Source organism: Rhinopithecus roxellana, chromosome 3, assembly GCF_007565055.1.
Source record: "Rhinopithecus roxellana isolate Shanxi Qingling chromosome 3, ASM756505v1, whole genome shotgun sequence".
Taxonomy (NCBI): domain Eukaryota; kingdom Metazoa; phylum Chordata; class Mammalia; order Primates; family Cercopithecidae; genus Rhinopithecus; species Rhinopithecus roxellana.
Window position 1 is genome coordinate 33,303,286 of NC_044551.1, and position 22,094 is coordinate 33,325,379.

The window sequence follows — 22,094 nt, forward strand, 5'->3', positions numbered from 1 at the left end:
CATGAGAGCTCTGTGAGGGCAGGGGTGATGTCTGGTGTTAGTCTGTATCTGGTTCCTAAGGGCTACTTACAAATACGTATTGGTGAGATGCCATGGAGAAGTAGGGAAAGCAAGCTACTAGTTGGGGACAGGGAGGACTTGGGGGTGGGACTCTGGAGAAAATGTCAGGTGTCCATATCAAAGAACAGGGGTGGGAGGTCTTCGGCGGGGGGGTCATCTTGTGGCAGCTACTGAATGAATGAAACCGGTAAAGTCCCCAGCACATAAAAGTATCCAGGAATTACTTCCTAAGATGCTTTCCCTACTATCTCCCCCAATTTTAAGTGCAAGAATGAAAAATTTGAAAAATACGTGTCTGTGAATAAACACTGTAATGTATTGGTTAAGTGGACTCTGACGCCAGGCTGCATAGGTGCAAGAACTGACTACTGTGGACTTTGAGCAAGACATCGAACTCATCTCTGCCTCAGCTTCCTCGTCTGGATATGTAGATGATAATGCCTACAGGTGGTTCTAAGGAGTTCATGAGTTATTCATAAAGGGATTAGAAGGCCACAGAGTGTGAGCTATTGTTTTCTTGGAGAATATCAGTAAAAAGGATATAGTTTGCTAATTATCAGATAAACGAAAATCAAAACCACAGTGAGATATCGTCTCACACCTGTTATAACAGAATCTCTATTGTCAAAAAGTCAGAGACTGGGCATGATGGCTCATGTCTGTAATCCCAGCATTTTAGGAGGCCAAGGCAGGCAGATCACCTGAAGTCAAGAGTTCGAGACCAGCCTGGCCAACATGGTGAAACCCCATCTCTACTAAAAATACAAATATTAACTGGGTGTGGTGGCTCATGCCTGTAATTCCAGCTACTGGGGAAGCTTAGGGGAGAGAATCACTTGAACCTGGAAGGCAGAGGTTGCAGTGAGCCAAGATGGCGCCACTGCACTCTAGCCTACGCAACAAGAGTGAGACTCCATCTCAAAATAAATAAATAAATTAATTAATTAATTAGAAAGTCAGAAGATAACAAGAGTTAGCAAGAATGTGGAGAAAAGGGAGTTCTTGTAACCCATTGGTGGAAATGTAAACTTGCACAGCCATGAGAAAATCAGTATGGAGATTCCTCAAAAAATTAAAAATAGAACTATCATATGATCCAGCAATCCTATCTGGGTGTATATCCAAAGGAAATGAAATCAGTAGCTCAAAGAGGTATCTGCATTCCTGTGTTTATTGCAGCATCATTCACAATAGCTAAGATATGGAAATAACTTGTCTGTTGATAAATGATTTGATTTTTAAAATGTGGTATGTGTGCACACACATATACACATGACGGAATATTATTCAGCATAAAAAGGAAGGAAATCTTGCCATTTGCAACAACATGGAGGAATCTGAAGGACATTATGCTAAGTGAAATAAGACACATAAAGACAAATACCACATGATCTCACTTATATATAAAATGCAAAAACGCCAAACCCACAGAAACAGAGTAGAAGGGATTGGGGCTGCGGAAAATGGGGAGATATTGGTCAAAGGTACAGACTTTCAGTTATGAGATGAATAAATTCTGGAGACCCAATGTACAGCATGGTGACTGTAGTTAATAATACTGTATAGTACACTTGATATTTGCTTAGAGTGGACCTTAAGTGTTCTCACCACATAAGGGAAAAAAAGGGAAACTATGTGAGGTGATGGATATGTAAATTAGCTTGATTGTGGTGATATTTTACAATATATATGCATATCAAACATCATGTACACCTTAAATATATACAATTGTCATTCATCAATTATGCCTTAATAAAACTAGAATAAATAACTAAATAAATATAAATATTACGGTTTTAACAAAGAAAGTAAAAGGGACATAGTGTTTCTTTTGGGTGTACATGTCAGATGTTTGGATAACATGGACCATTAGCTCAGTTGACCAGAATGGAGGATAAATAAGGCCTGGGGGTCAAAGCCTAAGGAGGAAAGGAAAGGGAAATAGTTCTCTAGCTTTCAGACTATTTCTCTCTTTAAGTACATGGTAGTAGTCCCAGCAAGAATTGGTTCATTCAGTGAGAATGACTAGGCACACACTGATCTCCTCATCCCCATGCTGGTAGGGGGCAGTTGGTGGGGGATCCTTGATGTGTTACTAATTGTCCTTTTTTTTTTTTTTTTTTTCCCCAAGACAGGGTCTCACTCCATCATCCAGTCTGAAGTGCAGTAAAACAATCACGGCTCACTGCAGCCCCAATCTCCAAGGCTCAGGTGATCCTCCTGCCTCAGCCTCCCAAGTAGCTGGGACCATAGCTGGGAGTACAACTGTGCCTCCACACCCAGCTAATTTTTCATATTTTTTTGTAGAGACAGGGTTTCGCCATGTTGCCCAGGCTGGTCTCAAATTCCTCAAGAGATCTGCCCGCCTCCCAAAGTGCTGGGGTTACAGGCGTGAGCCACCGTGCCTGGCCAAATGGTACTTTAATACTAGATTCTGAATGTATCACATTGCATCTGAGTTTATTGAATTCCATCCACCCATCTTTTTATAATTTTTATTTTATTTCAATGGTTTTGGGGATACAGGTGTTTTTTAGTTACATAGATAAGTTCTTTAGTGGTGACTTCTGATATTTCAGTGCACCCATCACCTGCGCACTATACACTGTACTCAATATGCAGTCTTTTATTTCTCATCCCCTTCCCCCTTCCACCCTTTCCCCCAAGTCCCCAACATACATTGTATTGTTCTTATGCCTTTGCATGCTCATAGATTTGCCCTCACTTATAAGGGAGAACAAATTATATTTGGTTTTCCATTCCTGAGTTACTTTACTTAGAATAATCACCTCCAGCTCCATGCAAGTTGCTGCAAAGGCCATTATTTTGTTCCATTTTATGGCTGAGTAGTATTCCTTGATATATATATATATGCCACACTTTCTTTATCCATTCGTTGGTTAATGGGCTTTTGGGTTGATTCCATATTTTTGGAATTGTGAATTGTGCTGCTATAAACATGAGTGTACATGTGTCATTTTCATATAATGACTTCTTTTCCCTTGGGTAGATACCCAGTAGTGGGATTGCTGGATCTAATGATAGTTCTACCTTTAGTTCTTTAAGGAGTCTCCATAATATTTTCCATAGTGATTGTATTAGTTTACATTCCTTAATAATTTCTCCCATTCTACGGGTTATCTATCTACTCTGCTAATTATTATTATTATTTTTTTTTTTTTTTGAGATGGAGTCTCACTCTGTCACCCAGGCTGGAGTGCAGTGACACTATCTCTGCTCACTACAAGCTCCACCTCCCAGGTTCACGCCATTCTCCTGCCTCAGCCTCCCAAGTAGCTGGGACTACAGGTGCCCCCCACCACGCCTGGCTAATTTTTTGTATTTTTAGTAGAGACAGGGTTTCACCATGCTAGCAAGGATGGTCTTGATCTCCTGGCAGAAGCTTTTTAGCTTAATTAGGTCCCATTTATTTATTTTTGTTTTTGTTGAATTTGCTTTTGGGTTCTTGGTCATGAACTCTTCGTCTAGGCCAATGTCTAGAAGAGTTCTTCCAATATTATCTTCTAGAATTTTCATGGTCTCAGGTCTTAGATTTAATCCATCTTGAGTTGATTTTTGTATAAGGTGAGAGATAAGGATCCAGTTTCACTCTTCTACATGTGGTTTGCCAGTTTTTCCAGCACCATTTATTGAATAGGGTGTCCTTTCCCCAGTTGACATTTTTGTATGTTTTGTTGAAAATCAATTGGCTGTATTCGGCTTTATTTCTGGGTTTTCTATTCTGTTCCACTGGTCTACATGCCTATTTTTATACCAGTACCATGGTTTGGGTAATAGTATAATTTGAAGTCGGGTGATGTGATGCCTCCAGATTTGTTCTTTTTGCTTAGTACTGCTTTGGCTATGTGGGCTCTCTTTTGGTTCCACAAGAATTTTAGGATTGTTTTTTCTAGTTCTGTGAAGAATGATATGGCATTTAGATGGGAATTGCATTGAATCCGTAGATTTCTTTGGGTAGTTTGGTCATTTTCACAACACTGATTCTACCCATCCATGAGCATGGGATGTGTTTCCATTTGTTTGTGTTCTCTGATTTCTTTCAGCAGTGTTTGGTAGTTTTCTTTGTAGAGATCTTTCACCTCCTTGGTTATGTATATTCCTAAGTATACATATTTTATTTTTGTAGCTGTTGTAAAAGGGGTTGGATTCTTGATTTCTCAGCTTGGTTGTTGTTGATGTATAGCGGTGCCCCTGATTTTTGTACATTGATTTTGTATCCTGAGACCTTTACTGAATTAATTTATCAGATGTAGGAGCTTTTCCAATGAGTCTTTAGGGTTTTCTAGGTATATGATCATATCATTGGTGAACAGTGACAGTTTGACTTCCTTTTTTCCAATTTTGATGCCCTTTCTTTCTTTCTCTTGCCTGATTGCCTTGGCTGGAAATTACAGTACTATATTGAATAGAAGTGGTAAAAATGGGCATCCTTGTCTTGTTCCATTTCTCAGGGAAAATGCTTTCAACTTTTCCCAATTCGGTAAGATGTTGGCTTTGGGTTTGTCATAGATGGCTTTTATTACTTTGAGGTATATCCTGTCTGTGCCAACTTTGTTGAGGGTTTTTATCATAAAGGGATCCTGGATTTTATAAAATGTTCTTTCTGCGTCTATTGAGATGATCATATGATTTTTGCTTTTAGTTCTGTTTATTTGATGTATCACATTTATTGACTTGCATATGTTAAAGCATCCCTGCATCCCTGGTAATGAAACCTACTTGATCATAATGTGTTATCTTTTAGATATGCTGTTGGATTGGGTTAGCTAGCATTTTGTTGAGGATTTTTGCATCTATGTTTATCAGGGATATTGGGCTACAGTTCTCTTTTTTTGTTGCATCCACACATCTTCTAAGCAGAATGTAATCTATATATGCATACATTTGACTAAGCAAAATGTTTGTTTTTATTTGCATTTGCGATGTAAGGTATGTGTTGGCCCCATATTACATTAAAAATATTCAAGTTCTGGCTGGGCACGGTGGCTCGCCTGCAAGTGAGGTGGGATTACGCCTGTAATCCCAACACTTTGGGAGGCTGAGGTGGGCAGATCAGTCCCAGCTACTAAGGAGGCTGAGGCAGGACAATCGCTTAAACCCACGAGGCAGAGGTTGCAGTGAGCCAAGATCACACCACTGCACTACAGCCTGGGCAACAGAGCAAGACTCCATCTTAAAAATAAATAAATTAAATTAAATTAAATATTCAAGTTCTTTTCCTAAGTAGTTAATATTGCTTCTCATCTTTTTAAAAAGATGTTTTTTCCTTCCCCTTGAAACAACAAGTACACTTTGGTGGCAAGCATTTCTTTTCTTTTTTTTGTTATTATTATAATATTATTATTTTTTGAGACAGGGTCTTGCTCTGTCACCCTGGCTGGAGTGCGGTGGCATGATCACAGCCACTGCAGCCTTGATCTCCCCAGCTTGGCAATCCTCCCGCCTCAGCCTCCCGAGGAGCTGGAATTACAGGCACATGCCACCATGCCTGGCTAATTTTTAATTTTTTGTAGAGACAGGTTCTCCCTATGTTTCCCAGGCTGATCTCGATCTCCTGGGCTCAAAACACTTCCCTCCTCAGCCTCCCAAAGTGCTGGGATTACAGATGTGAACCACCTCACCCAGCTGAGCATATTCATTTATCGGGTATTATTTGTTCAAGCTATATTTGCTTTTTTTCCTCTTAAATGTAGAAGAAACTACAAAAACCTAAGCCCGTAACAAAAGATAAATGGCAGTGGCATGGAGGCAGGCTGTGAGATACAGGTTGAAAGTCTAAAATGTTATGATACAAGTTAGCTCAGCTAATTGGCTTCCCTCCCTTGTGCACACACTTTTCTAATATACATGGCCTTTCCAATATCAGTCCCCCACCAGCACCAGCACCAAAACACATAGAGGTGACCATATCTCAAGTTTATTCGTTTGAGTTGCACAATATAGCTCATAATAACAAAAATAAACATAATTGCCCCCCTTAAAATTTGGGCTTTATTTATAGGGGTAGGGGAGGAGTTTCAAGGTAATTTTGGGAAGATGACTTCAGAAAAGATTAATCAACTAGAGAAAAAAATGGGAATTTACAGTGTTTATGTCTATCTATCCCCCACATGTGTTTCTTAGGATGATTTAATACTTATCTTTGGAAGGAAGCAGTTTTATATTTTAAAATTCTCTAAACCAAGGCTTGACTCCCCAGTTTTAAACACAGCCCATCTGTTTCTGCAAATAGTGTGATTATATGGTCTGCACAGATCTGTGGCTCTAACTAATATGCAGAAGGTCTTTTGTATTAAATGGTACAAGGGTATTTTGTAGCCAACAGTTTCCAACTCCAAATCTTGATGGATTGTGGCTTGCCATATATTAAGATTTATTCTACATCCCATATTTTTTCACTGCTTTCCCTTTTTACATAATTTGCCAGACATTTGAATCTCAAATTGATAATTTTAAATATTATATCTCAGAAATTGTTTCAGATTTTCACCAAATCTCCCGTGTAACATCTTTAAAATTAATATACGTTTTGTTGAATGCAACAAAATACACATGGGTGTTTGGATCTTTTTTGAGGTGAGAAAGTGTAACAGAAAGAGCATTGGACTGGATTCAGGAGACCCGAGCACCCTTCCCTGCTTTGCCATCAATTGTGTGGCCTTGGGCACATTGATAATTGGCTCTCTTGTAAAGTAGGACCACTGATCTAGATCTCTGAAGGCTGGTTTGCTTCCAAAATTCTGGGATTCTTTAATGTTTTATGCTTGGGAAAGCGGAGGTGGAAGGGGTGCTAACAGCATTTTACCTTCAAATATAAATAGCTTAAGACACTTCTGGGTGGTCAGCCAACCCAAAGGTTGGTAGAGTCAGCCAGATGGCACATGCGCACTTGCATAATGCGTCGGCCAGGCTTTGCTGCTTCACTGTAGAAACCCTATCGGTTGTAATGTTTGCTAAAATCCTTAACCACCAATGTTTCCCACAGGCAAAACTCACGTGTATTTCTTCTCTAAGAATCTTCTTCCATAAAAACGGTAGATTCAAGAACAAAGAGCCCCCTCTCACTGAAGTAGCAGGAATATTTAAATAAAAGGTACTCTCATTTCCATACAATCAGAATCATCTGAAAAATTGGAAAAAGGTAAGATACGAGGCTCCATCCCAAACCTACCCAGTCAGAATCTATGGGACTGGGTCTAGGCGTCGTATTCTTTTCTTTTTTTTTTTAGATGGAGTCCCACTCTGTTACCCAGGTTGGAGTGCAGTGGCAGGATCTCGGCTCACTGCAACCTCCGCCTCCCAGGTTCAAGTGATTCTCCTGCCTCAGCCTCCCAAGCAACTGGGATTACAAACATGTGTCACCACGCCTGGCTAATTTTTGTATTTTTAGTAGAGATGGGGTTTCACCATGTTGGTCAGGCTGGTCTTGAACTCCTGACTTCAAGAGATCCACCTGCCTCAGCCTCCCAAAGTGCTGGGATTACAGGCATGAGGCACTGTGCCTGGCTGGCATTGTATTTTTCACAAGCTTCCCAACATGCTTCCAACACCCATCAAAGGTTGAGAAACACTGGTCAAGAAACAACTTGGTGATATCAAAATGCAAAATTCTAGCACAGATCGAAATTTAAAATGTCTTCGAATGAAACACTTGCTCATTGATTTTTTTTCTTTTACTGCACTCCTGTCATTAAAGAAAAACAAACACGTTCTATACTTCCATAAATGAATGTCAAATTTATACACATTGCTTCTGGTTTTTAATCTCGTTTTTCACTTTAATCAATACCGAATATCTGCACTATACATATTCATATAGGATCTGTTATTAAATGAGATGTTGAACTTGCCCAGTGTTCACTTACAGCATCTTCTAAGCAAACAGAGGAGTCTGATGAGAGCGATCTAATTTGCTACAGTAAGCTGTGGTGGAGAGAACAGGGGTGAATTAGAAACTCAGTCCACCCCAGCCTATGCTGTTGCCAAGCAAGAATGAGTGGCCTATGCAGCCAGCACTTCCAATTTTTCACAAGAAGACAGAAACTGAGTTTGTCATGTACAATCTTGCAGTTCTTAAATGGCTGGCAACTGATTCAAATATTTTTAAAAATATCATTAAAAAATGTACAATTGAGGCCAGGCATGGTGGCTCATGCCTGTAATTCCAGCACTTTGGGAAGCCAAGGCGGGTGGATCACTTGAGACCAGGAGTTCGAGGCCAGTCTGGCCAACCTGGTGAAACCATCTCTATTAAAATACAAAAATTAGCCGGGTGTGGTGGTGCATGTCTGTAATCCCAGCTACTCGGGAGACTGAGGCAGGAGAATCACTTGAACCCGGGAAATGGAGGTTGCAGTGAGCTGAGATTGTGACACTGCACTCCAGCCTGGGTAAGAGCAAGACTCCATCTCAAAAAAATAAATAAAATAAATGTATCATGAGGCCAAACAACAAAGCAAAATTTATCAGCCCAGATTTCTCCAGAAGGCCCCAACTTTGTAATTTCTGCTCTAGAAACTGAGTTCAGATCTGATCAGTTAAGAAGGTCAAAACCCACTCACAGAAATGACTTCATTTAGTTGCCATGCAATATTATGCTCTCTACCTCTGGAAAGAATAGAATTCTCTGCCATTTTTACACTACAGGGTTGATATGAGGAGCCGCCTGCTAAGTTTATTTTCTTCATTCTGTAGATATTTAGAGTGCTCCTGCCATATACCAGAGACTGGGAAAATAGTGGTGAACTGAATCTTAGATAAGTTGAATATGTAGCACAGCACATTAAAAAAAAAAAAAAATGAAGCATCTGTCTCTAGTTTAAAACTGTTAAAAAAATATGAAGCTCATTACTCAGTCAGTGGTGAGGATTAAAAATACAGATGGGCAAAACCTGAAACAGAATGACACTTTAGTAATTTTTTTTCAGATGAGGCTGATACCCAGAAAAACAAAGGCTAACCAAAGATCATAGAGGACTTAAAATTATAATCCAGAGCTCCTGTCCTTAGTGCAAGCCCCTTTTATCCCTCTGTGCTGCCCATTTCCCTAAATCCAAGAGGACTGATAAAGGATTGTCACAGTACTAATTTTGATGGCAAAGTTCATAAGATGACAGACCTTATTACAAAGTTTTTAAGGGAATATTGATGCGTGAAAATAGGTATGCATGTCTGAAAACACTGGAAACCATTAAGTAGACAAGAAAAGTGACCTAAAAAGGACTCATAAGGGAACTATGATTCCATTTGATCAAGCAAAATACAAGGGGAACTGAATCTAATTTTCTCATTTTCTCTTCAGTGGAACAAACCAGGTGGTTAAACTTTGTCTTCTTCCTAAGTCAAAAACTCTGCAGTGAGTTGGAAGCTATTAAAAAATGACTAGATTTTGTTTATGGATGACATTATACAATGCTACTCTCCAGTACGTAAGGACAAAACAAATTAAGTCAGAAGTTCCCAACTGGTACACTTTGAACCATTCACAGGTGTGCTCCCAAATTCTGAATAATCTGTAAAATGAAGTCTTGCTCTACCCGAGTGCTGGTCACTGATATGCTCTCTTTCTAGGACACGGAAGACAGCTTCTGTGCTGTTGTGGCTAGTGGGGCCATACTAGTAGTTCTGGCCAAGGGAGTGAGTGGAAGTGACATGTCCATACCAGGGAGGAGCATGTAATTGCTAGTGTACAGCCTTGCAGTCTTCCCCCTGGCATGACCATCCAGAAAGTTCAATAGTGGCTGTTCCACCAGCCTACATCTCTGAGTGTCTGCACCAAACGGTATTCTTGTAGTGTACGTGCATGACATAAATCTTTGTGGTTTTAAAGCCACTGTAATTTTGAGGTTTTCTGTTACAACCACATAATATATTCCTCCTGAAATACACAGTGACATTTGTCCAAAAGGCTACCAACAGACTCATCTGATTTGGTATGTACAGCTGGGATCTATTTGCTCTTAAGAAATAAAAAGTGTATTATAATGTGAAAGTGATTCAGAAGAACTCTATTTTTATTAAAATCCCAGATAATTACTGCTAGGTCTTTGGATAGTAGCCTTCTTACCACTAGAGGGAGCTATCTGCTTTGTCTTCTGCCTAACACCGAGCACCAAAAAGATGATAAACCTTCAGCTACACCTGGGGTGGAATGAATTCTAGCCCAGATACTTTTTTTTCCCCCCCAAAAAGTCATACTGCCTTAGTGCTAGGCTAGCTGGATAGAAGCTCTGAAATGCTCAGGCACCCCAAAAGGTTGATTCAATCTGAATCAGAAGTAAGGTTCAGAAATGTATACTTTTTTAAAATAAAAAGCTCCCCAAACACCTCTGAAGCAGAGCTAGGTTTGCTAACAGTGGGTGTAGAAGATTTCAAAGAAATGGTCCTTTTCAATCAAAGAGTTTTGCCATCTACAGGGCAGTTCTAACAAGGATCAACACATAAGTCCAACTAAATTAAGAACAACCTCCTAAGAACAAAATTCAAAAAAAGCATTTTGTAATGACAACAAACCACAGAAACAAAACATAATTATCTTCAAATTTAAATTTATTAAGACATTCAGCTATGTCTGTCAGTCTACATCCAAATTTGCTACTAAAAATAAAATAAAGTCACATCCCACATTAGGAATACCGAGGTCTGAAAAACACTTTTTGAGCCAAGCCTATTGTATAAATAAATGACTAGTTTCTTTTCATATCAAAATTCCCATAAAAAATTACATTCCCCCCTCCCCAGTTCTACCTGTAGCCATGATGAATGTAAAAATTTAAATATGACACATCCTTGTCAAAGAAAAGGTGCAAAGTCTATTAACAGCTTTAAAAGTGGCATTTGCAGAGTGTGATCATACAGTTATGTACTCATTCCCAAGGTGCAAATATTGCCATAATTTAACACTGTTTTGATTCAGTTGCAAGAATTAAACATCACACAGGATTGAAAAGTACACCCAGGGCCTCTATCAGTGCCCTAAAGCCCTTCCCACTTTGGTCTCCTTCACTAAAGCGGACTCCAAAGTGTTCATTAGAGTTTTAGTTTACTTCACACAGCCAGCGAAGTATACAACATATTAACAAAAGTTTCATATACATCAAAATATTGAAGACTCCGTCATAAAGTTCAAGAGTCTCAGATTACATGAATGCACCCGCAAGGCCCAAGTGCCCACCCACCCCTTCCCTAAAGCACATACAAAGTATGAGCGTGCTTCAATCTTTGAATACAATCAATGCTTCCTCATCTTTGATTTCATTTCAGTGCTGTACAAGACTCAATCATCACCTGACTGAGTTCCAATTAACTGAGGAGAAAGGGGGTAGAGGAGAGGGCTGGTCGCTATTCAGAGTTGATGATGAGATTGATCTGTCCCACAGAGAGTGAAAGTTCAGTTCCACTTCTGCCTGCTTCTTCCCATGCTGTCTTCATGCTCTTTATCCTCACTTCCTTAGTCCTTTCAATACTCAAATCTGATTTTATTTCTCTCTCACACATATCAGGGGCAGTTTCTGAAGTTGCTGAGGTTGAATTTTCTTCACAAACCTCTATAAAACATCAGCATAGAACATAGAAATACATTTTGATTAGCATACATTGCAAAATTTCTCCCACAATGTCAGGGGATGAAAGCAGGTGGTCCCCAGTGAGAGGACTTCCTGGATTAGATCCTTGGAATGTCAGTTTCCTGCCTGATCATCTCATTTTCATTCCTCAGATCAGAGCATGAATTCCATCTTGAGTTAACTTCTCCTCCAGAGTATCAAAGCATCATTCCTGCTTCTTTTCTTCTAGGCTGATTCAACAGGATGTGCTTCATCTTTTGCACTGTGAGGATATTCTCTGGGGTCAAAAACCCCTTCCTGGTTATCTGGTTGTCTGGCGATGCGCTCATTATTGTCCCTAGAACCTTCCTGTATCCTGGTCCCTGGAGTATGCTCTTGGCCTGGGGGTTCAGTACCTTCCTGAAACATGACGTTTTGCTCAGCTCCAGCATGAGGCTGCAGAACTGGCTCAGTTCCTAATCCTGGAAGCTGGGAGGAGTTTTTCAGGTGGCAGTGGCACAGAGGGCAGGTCTCCTGGACATACAGCCATTTCTTAAGACACCCTGCATGGAAAAAATGACTGCAAGGCGTGATCACAGCAGATTTCATGTCCTAGAAGAGGGGGAAATAGATACCTTATAAATGTCCGTTTTCTAGAATCTTTGGTGCTATCCCCAAAGTTCTGGTTCTAACATTTCTTTCCCACAATAGAAAATTTGTAACATAGGTCTTAGCATAAAACTTACTTTATGTATCAGTAATAATCCTGCTGCCACCACAGATCCCCCTTATACAAATAATGCAAGAACCACTGGCTAAGTACTTTCTAAAAGTGAAGGAAAAACCAAAAATGAGGAAGAAGCTACCTTTATAACTGGGTTTTGCCTTAATATGAAATGCAAGTGTTACACAACTGTTGCAGTATGATTACTGGGTCTCCACTGGTATGACAAGAGTATAATTACAACCTCAGAAAATCTGATGAAGACAGGACTTTTTCTACAGTTTTGCTTCAACACAGCTGAACACATTACTCTATGATGAAATTATTGGCAAGGAGACAAAATCAGCCATATAATACCAGGGTACTGGCAAGGAAGTGGCAATCTCTTATTAGGGACAATGTATATACCCAGTTTCCAAGATCTGGTCTATATAAGCCAGTGTTTCTCAACTTGCATTAAGAATCACTTGTTAACACATAGTCTTGGGCCACCCAAGACCTACTGAATATATCATGATGTACAACAAGTCACCTATGTGACTTTTATACACTCACATTTGATAACCACTAGAACAAGGAGTGGTGTACTTTGCATTGATATTTCTTGCATAAGATATATATGAAGAGGGAAGCCTGGAGACATGAAGTTATTAAGACATACATTTGGCAAATCAATCATTAATTTTGTTTAAAGTCCCAAAACAAGGAGGTGTGGATATCCCAGAAATTCCTTGCCAAGAACTGGTAACACCTGGGAGTCAACTTTTAAGCAGAAAGCCATCCAAGGAAAAGCAGCCAGCTGGGAAGCTAAGCAGTTGTACTCTCATTTTCCATATGATATCAGCAGGTAGTTCTAGCACCTCAAAAAAAGTGATGTGACAACAGGAAATACAAACAGGACTCTTGAATCCCCGAGATGGAATATTCAGACATCAGCTGCTGAAGCTGAGGTGCTCCGACTCTGTTTTGATGTGCTTTGTCCTGAGTACAATGAGGCTACCTAGCACAAAAGAGCTAGGGTTCACTTTAATAATAAACACAACTAAGAGAATGGCTACTCTGAAGGGAGGCAGGAACCCTATATTACTCCTCAGTCCCCTCAAATGCAAAAACAACCTGGAAACCATTGTTTAGCTAGGATCAAAAAGTATGTTCTAATCACAATAAAAAATTGGTAGTTGTATTTTACTATTAGAAAAAAATTCTTAAATACGCACAAATTTAAATATGCACAAATACATACATCCCCCACCTAAACTACAAAAGCAATCCTGAAGTAAGAATATCCCCTGTATACTGATGACACTGTCTATAGTCTACCAGCCTACATTCCTAGAGAGTGATTTTAAAAATGGGACATAGTTTCTGCTGCCGGTCATCATCTCACATAGTTTCTGCTGTTGGCCATTATCTCTGTCCATATTTCCAACAGTGCAGCCTCTTGCACAGGTGACTGATGATTAAACTCTAGATCTTTTTGTTATTGTTTTATTTCCGAAGTGATTTAAGTACTACCTTTAATTTGTAATAGAAGGCAATCATCAGGCTCTTTATGGTGCATGTGCCAAAGACTGTAAGTAGGCCAACTTCAATTGTACATCAATTGGCACTTTGCCACATCCACCCACTTCCACCAAATGTTTGTACCCTCGGATACTCAGCAACCCACAGGTGGGCACATATTCTCTCTACCTATGTTAGATACATGAATAGTTCTTCCCCACTCTGGGAATACTAGAGGGAAAAGAGTCAGAATTTTGGCACACCACTTTTCAGGAGTTGCTGACCCCTCGTTGATAGTCTATTTGATAGTCCGTGTGAGTGTGTATTCAGGAGTAAATATAAAATGCACCTAACCTGTTTTTCCTTTATTTATGGGTGAGCAATAATGTTGAAAACAACAATACATTAGAACCCAAGGGACTAAATTTAAAACTTAATTTAGAAATAAAATGGAAATATTTTATCAGGTCTTTAATACTTGAGGTCCACTTTTTTTTTAATCCAGAAGATAATTCTACCTAGAAATTTAAGTTGAATTTGGTTAATATGGTTACAGTCCCTATGGTTACAGTCCCAAGGGATACACTATATGACTTACCCAAACAGATTCTTATTGAAGGAGTTACCTGATAACAGATGGCACAAATATCATTGTGTTTCTCAAGCTGCTCTTTCGTAGCAATGGGTAATGATTTAATCTTATTCACAGCATCCCTGCGGAGAAGAAAGCTCTTCCACCCCAGCTGGGCCCGAAGCCACACGTTATAGTAGGAATGAATGAAGATGATCATTGAGCCCATCACTGTCCATTCTCCAAAGATGGTCTCTGAGACGCCATAGGCCACCACACAGAGGGCCACAAGAAACTCCAGCAGGCGGTAAGTGCCATTCACATAGTAAATGACATCATCCATGTTTTCCACTGGCTCTTTTCTGAATTCCTCAACCATAAATAAGACATAAATAAAAAGTGTTCCCAGAACCTGAAAAAAACAATGTACGTATCTTGAAATATGATAAGAGACTTTTTTCATAGGCTTTAAACAATAACACATTCCTGGTGTTTTTAGGATGCAATATTTCAAATCTACAGAAGAGTATCCAGGTAAAAAAACATTTTAAATAAATAAAAAATCAACTCTGAAGAGAAGACACTGATGTAACTAAAATGTGGGTGATCTTAGTAATCCAGGCATAGATAACAAAAAGCCACACCGTCAGACATGACTTTCCTAAAATGATTCTGATGAGTAATCAATTTTCTGATTCATCTTTTTCCCTTATTCCTTAGGTCACCAAAACTCATCAACTCCATCTTAATTTTCCTCATACCATAGTCATTCCTGTTCACAACTCTCAAAGAACTTTTACTTCTACAAAAAACAATGAATAACTCTTCACTGTCAGTGTTACATTTTCTTTTACTTCTTAACTTAGGTAGCAAAGATCTTCCTTTAAGTTACAATAAGCTTATTATTTCTAGGGCAATATTTTGTGTGTGCCTGTCTGCGAAACATGTATCATGTCTGTATATGTGTAATACACACACATCAGATACATATATATTTATATACATCATGAAACTATTGGTATTTTTTAGTGGAATTTAATTTAAAAAAACACACTCCAAATAAGCTCTGACAGAAGCTCTAAAAATGTTTATTGTTTTAGTTACTTATCAATTTAAGATTTATGTGACATCTCTGTATCATACCATTTTGAAAAAGAGAAACTGAAAGGCTTAATTACCTTCATAAAAAATACAGTGACATCAATAGGTTTATCTAATATTTTAATAATCTGCCATCTACCTCCTGTGCTCAAATAAATATAATGTGTTCTAGTAAAGAGAGAGAGAGAAGTTATCACCTCAATAGTACACTTATAATCATTCATCTTGAAAAAATGTAATTCCTTTTCTGGGAGCAAAAATAACAAAATCAGTTATTATACAGAGTCAATTAATCATAGGCTTACCTGAAGAGAGGTAAGGATGCTGCTGGAAATAATGATAAGAAGCCAAAAATCCATGTGGAAAAACTGGCAAATCATATAAGCCATATAAGCAGGGAATACCAATAAAAATAAACAAAGGCTTACAGCACGGAAGTGTTTCCACAAGCTCCTGGAGAAAGAAAAAATTATTCTTTTTAAGTGCCTGCCACCTAGTAGCACAACCACTCACATCAGCAGCTAACATCTCTGGTGCCATGATTAAATTTCACAAATTCCTCACTGAACACCCTTCTCCATGCCAGTCACTGCACTAGAGTTCAGGCCATGTCACACAGGCTTGGCATGTCAAAGTCACCACACTCAGTCAACTGCAAAGTACCACTGATTTTCTTTTGTTCCTCAATAGTTTGCTTTCAATTGCTACTCCTAGCAATTTCAAATTACTTCAGGCTTTTGTAGCCTTAAACCTTAACAATTTCAATAATTTGTCCTGGTTAAGACAGGGAGGGAGTATTAGAATAATTTGTGGTCTTTTTCATAACATAAGTTATTTTTCAAATAACAAATCTTATGACACCCTCTCCCCACTCATTCCACTTGTGATGAGAATCTCTGCTATCGTGAGTGCAGTGTCACTAATAGGAATGACTCTCCAATGAGCAAGTACATTCATCCTCACATCTGTTGTGGTCAGGGGAAGTGGGAGACGTGACTGAGAGCAACTGTATTGTAAGATCTTCTAGCTGGTTTTCCTCCCTCCTCCAGTCCTGATCTATCCAGGACACTGTCAGCCAGACTAATCTTCCTAAAGCTCTACTATCATAATATTTTCAACACTGTCTCTAAATTTTTGAGTCTGGCATTTGAGGTCCTCCACTCCTAATTTTTCCATCCAAGCTTGTCAAATTTGTTCCTCATAAACCGAGCTGGTTAACTAACTGCCCTCTCAGCAAAACACAAGCACTCGTACATCCCACTAGAAATTCCTCCATCCTGCTCTCCATTTCTTTAAACCCTTTAGGCTAGTTCAAGCTAAACAAATTTGGCTTTCAATTGAAATAGTTTAAAGTTCATGGCTACAAAAAAAATTAAGCTGTTTTAATTAAATATCAACATCTGTGATATGTTCTCAAATCCAGGTAAAGCATCTCAAAGAGACACAAATAACAGAAATCATCTTTCCTACCTTTAATTATAATATAGGCAGGAAGTAAAAATTACCACACAAGGTCAAATGCTATACGGTGTGGTCCTAACATAATCAGTAGTTCAGAGAAGACAGTTAATTATTATGGTGAAAATTAAAGCTGCATACTTTGGATAGTGTTTTACATTTTTTCTTGCCAAAAACTAACAACAATAATAATAATAATCAGAAATTAAGGAACAAATGTAAACTTGTCAGTAGCTTTACTTTCAGATTCAGCAATTTTAACTTTTTAAAGGCAGGCAAGAAGGAATTACCATCATAGTAGCTGTACTGTGTTAGATGATGAATTATAGTTCTAATAGGGCAATCTGCCTTAAAATCTTAAATATATTTTTTTAAAATCAATGAAATATGTACATATTTATAAACACACATACATATATTTAAGCACACACACAGAAATGTATATACAACGTTACGTCAAGAGTTTTACATTTATGTCTAATTTTAATACAGGTGGATATATACACACAAACATATACATAGACACACATATATGTCCTTATCTAAATAGTTAAAATAAAATCAAATTTCAAATAAAATATAAAAATAAGGGAAAATTACATTGAAACCTTGAGAAATTAATAGGTTAAGCGCTATAAAATGACAACCCATTTCCTAAAATGTTTGCCTTTTGAAAATTTGCTATATAATTTGAATAAGTAGACTATAGTTCTAATATTCCTTATTAAAAACAATAAAATTTACAGATAAATTAACCAATTGTTTCTATGGCTAAAGCTAACTCACACACCCTCCCCTAAGCTAAACATGGAAATTACCTATAGTTCAAGCAACTCCAAAGATATATTTATGAAGATTTTCCCCTTAATAATTATTTCATTAATAATAATAATAATTGTTTCATAGACTATCAGTATCATCTCTTAATTGTCCTCTAACTTGAGAATTAGGATGCTTTTCCTTTCCTTTTTTAATCCCCAGTACACGGAATTGAATTCATCACAATCCTTGGCTGACGATGTACTATGATCATTGGTCTCTGCATGTCCCTCTTTTTATTCAGTCAGTAATCTAATTAACTATTGTAAATAATGTAACAAGCATTTATGAACCCACTTCCCACATACAGGTGAAGGCCTGGACAATAAGCCACATCTAACGACAGGGGCAGGCCTGACTGTATGTACCATGTCCTCGCTCGCCCCTCCGCCCCACGAAACCACTATCTTGAATCCTGTGTGCTTCATGCTCTTGCCTGCTTCCCTTTTTATAGTTTGGTTTTATCTATACGTATTCCTAAGTATTACACATTTTAAAGTTTTGTTTTTAATATAAAAATAATATTCCACATTGTCATTTTTTTGGATTTACTTTTTTACCTCGTGCTGCTATGATCATTCATACTGTTTTGTGGGTCACTATTTTTAACATAGCACTGTCACTATTATCACATGTTATCATCTACTTTCTTGTTGCATTGGCGTCTGGGTTGTTCCCAGGCTTCTGGTGAGGTGAACTGTTCTACGAACATTCTTCTACATGTCTCCTACTGTATACGTGCAACAGTCTTTGATACCTATAAGGAGATCATGCCAAACTCTCTTCCAAAGTGACTACACCACTTTACACTCTCATCAGTACCTGGGATATCCTGTAGAGCTGCAACTTCCCCCATCATAGGTACTGGTAGATTTTTCCCTCCCCTTTCTCTCTCCTTCTTCCATTTGACTGCGTGTAAGACAGTATCTCGCTGTGGCCTTCACAATTCCTTTGTCATGAATGATGCTGAACTTCTCTTCATGTTTGCCTGTCTTCTCTTTTCCTAAATGCCTCATCATGTTTTGTGTCCATTTCTCTTACTGATGTGTAGGAGCGATTCTTGATAAGGAGTACATACTAGAAATATTTTATTCCAGTTTGTAATGACCATTTCTAACTTATCTGTAGGTTTAAAAACTGCTATTAATTCGAATATTAATAGTTAAATGTATTAATCTTTTCTTTCACAGTTATAGTCAATCTCGGTCTTCCATAGTCAGTTCTGTCAGTTTAAGAAATCTTTTCCTACTCAAACATCCAAAATACACTAATCTCAGTGGAATTTTAACTTTGTTTTTGACATTTAAGTCCCTAACATACTGGAGTTATTTTGTTTGTAGTGCGAGATAGGAATCCAGTGTTTTTCTAGCTTCATTATAGACTAGCACCTGTCTCCATTCATCTGGCATGCCATTTCTGTCATATACCAGAGTTCCACCCATATATGGGTCAGTCTGGGGTCTCTATTCCACTAGTCTACCTTAAGCCAACATTACAAATGCCTCGTAATATCTCCTGCTATGAGTGAAATACTTTATTTTTCTCAAATTGCCTGATTTATTTCAATACTGGGATTGCAATGGCTTCACGGAGTGAACTGGGAGGTATTTCTCTTATAGTTTGAAAGTATTTGTTTTAAATAATCTGCCAAGTGTGGTGGTGTGCACGTGTCCCAGCTCCACAGAAGGCTGAGGCAGGAGCACTGCTTGAGCCCAGGAGTCCAGCCTGGGCAACACAGCGAGATTCCATCTCTAAAAATAAATAAATAAATAAAATAGGGATAACTGTTCCTTGAAATTTGGTAGAACTTGCCTGTAATATCATCTGGCTCAAGAAGTTTGCCAACTGCTTTAATTTATTTAACTGTTATAGAACTATTCAACTTTTTATTTATTATTTTTTTTAATTCCTTTTTTTTTTTTTACACTTTAAGTTCTAGGGTACATGTGCATAACGTGCAGGTTTGTTACATATGTATACTTGTGCCATGTTGGTGTGCTGCACCCATCAACTTGTCAGCACCCATCAATTCATCATTTATATCATATATAACTCCCAATGCAATCCCTCCCCCCTCCCCCCTTCCCATGATAGGCCCCAGTGTGTGATGTTCCCCTTCCCGAGTCCAAGTGATCTCATTGTTCAGTTCCCACCTATGAGTGAGAACATGCGGTGTTTGGTTTTCTGTTCTTGTGATAGTTTGCTAAGAATGATGGTTTCCAGCTGCATCCATGTCCCTACAAAGGACACAAACTCATCCTTTTTTATGGCTGCATAGTATTCCATGGTGTATATGGTATATGTGCCACATTTTCTTAATCCAGTCTGTCACAGATGGACATTTGGGTTGATTCCAAGTCTTTGCTATTGTGAATAGTGCCACAATAAACATACATGTGCACGTGTCTTTGTAGTAGAATAATTTATAATCCTTTGGGTATATACCCAGTAGTGGGATGGCTGGGTCATATGGTACATCTAGTTCTATATCCTTGAGGAATTGCCATACTGTTTTCCATAATTGTTGAACTAGTTTACAATCCCACCAACAGTGTAAAAGTGTTCCTATTTCTCCACATCCTCTCCAACATCTGTTGTTTCCTGACTTTTTAATGATTGCCATTCTAACTGGTGTGAGATGGTATCTCATTGTGGTTTTGATTTGCATTTCTCTGATGGCAAGTGATGATGAGCATTTTTTCATGTGTCTGTTGGCTGTATGAATGTCTTCTTTTGAGAAATGTCTGTTCATATTCTTGAGGCAGTTGTGGTAAGTGGCATTTTTCTCTTAACTTTATTTCATTTGTTTTAAAAAGTACTAGCATGTAGCTGGCGGTTATTCTCTTATTACTGTAGGCAATGGTGGGAGGGAAGAACAGAACAGAACAGTTCATGTCTGCTTTTCCTCCCACAGCCAAGGGGGCAGCCTCTCCTGCCTCAGGTTAATGCAGCTGCAGCCAGAAGGAATAACACAGACACCAATTCGAAGTACCCCAAATCCACATACAACACTTCTCAGGTTGCTCCTTTCTCTCTACATCTCCTCTGCATCTAATTTTGGAGAAAGCCAGTAGTGAGGATAGTTCAGTATCCTGGGAAGACCCACAACAGCATCTACTGATACTTACAGTAGTGGAAAAACATAATTTTTCTCTTTTCCAAACATTAGTTTTATCAATATATACTAATTAGTGTGATTAATAACAAATGATATTGACAGAGATGACAAAATACTAATTACACTTAGGTCAAAGAAATCTACTTTTCAGATCTACTAAGTGGCTATTTAATTGCACTCACCCTTGAGTTCAACATTTTAAATGCCTCAGTTGAGAAACCTTAAACCTCATAAACAAATGTGAAATAACTACAATCAATTATGATGATTAAGAAGATCTAAAACATGTCTAAGAGTCTGAGCTTATTTAAATTGATTTTTCAGCCATCCTACCACTTGAGAAAATTTTATTGAATGTTTGGCAGTGTGTGTTATGGGGATACAAAGATGAATCGGATGTACTATAATTCAAATGCTAATTTGGAATGTTTTAGAAACCAGCTGATACAATTCTACCTCCCAAGATATTAGCAGTTCCCTCACTCATAAAAGGCTACGAAAGAAGCAATAAATTCAGATGTATTTCTATAATCAATAATCAGAATGTGGATAGAGCACTAGAAAAAAACAGTGACACTGAATTTTCAGAAATTCCTTACAGAATTTCCTTGTATAAACTACAATAAAAAGACTGTATCTTTAAGGAACTAAATAACAGTTTGGCTTTTATCCCTCACAAAAATTTCTGGATACCTCAATTATCCTGATTTAATCGTTATACAATGTATACAGCTCTCAAAACATCACATGTACCTCTATGTATCAATAAAATATACAGAGTTTAAAATTTTACTGTAATGCAAGATGTACATGAATCCAACTATTAATTTCATTTGGTCCTATAAGTTGTCAAGAATCCCTATAATCCAGTCAGTTGAAACTGTCTAAAACTCTATCAAATGAGGCTGTTTTTCCATAAATGTCTATTTTATGATTACCTGAGAGCCTCTATTTTCCTCTCCTTCATTTGCATTTCACTTAATGCTTTCTCTCCTTTAATTTACACAGAATAAAATTACATATTATTTGTTACATTGATTATGCTAGACTAAATTTTATGCTCTATATTCTTAATTTTAAAACTGGACAAATATAAAAAGTATTAAATTCATCTGAAGCAGAAAAAGTTAACTTATAATTACATGGCCTTTGATGTGATTTTTAACTAAAAAATCT

The 22,094-nt window shown here is 38.0% G+C and overlaps 1 protein-coding gene across 3 annotated transcripts in view; it reads right to left on the bottom strand.

Annotated features, from left to right (window-relative positions):
• Positions 1–10,611: 10,611 nt before the first annotated feature.
• The window catches only part of RNF145 (ring finger protein 145), a 52,687-nt gene continuing 41,204 nt past the window's right edge, over positions 10,612–22,094 (bottom strand). For 2 of the 3 annotated variants that reach the window (XM_010372553.2, XM_010372555.2), the window contains exons 9-11: positions 15,829–15,976; positions 14,478–14,834; positions 10,612–12,236 (exon numbers count right to left, since the gene is read on the bottom strand). In XM_010372553.2, coding sequence (XP_010370855.1) covers positions 11,871–12,236; positions 14,478–14,834; positions 15,829–15,976 — 871 coding nt within the window. In that variant the 3' untranslated portion in view covers positions 10,612–11,870. The remainder of the gene's footprint in view (positions 12,237–14,477; positions 14,835–15,828; positions 15,977–22,094) is intronic. The other variant, XM_010372556.2, reaches the window with a different exon arrangement.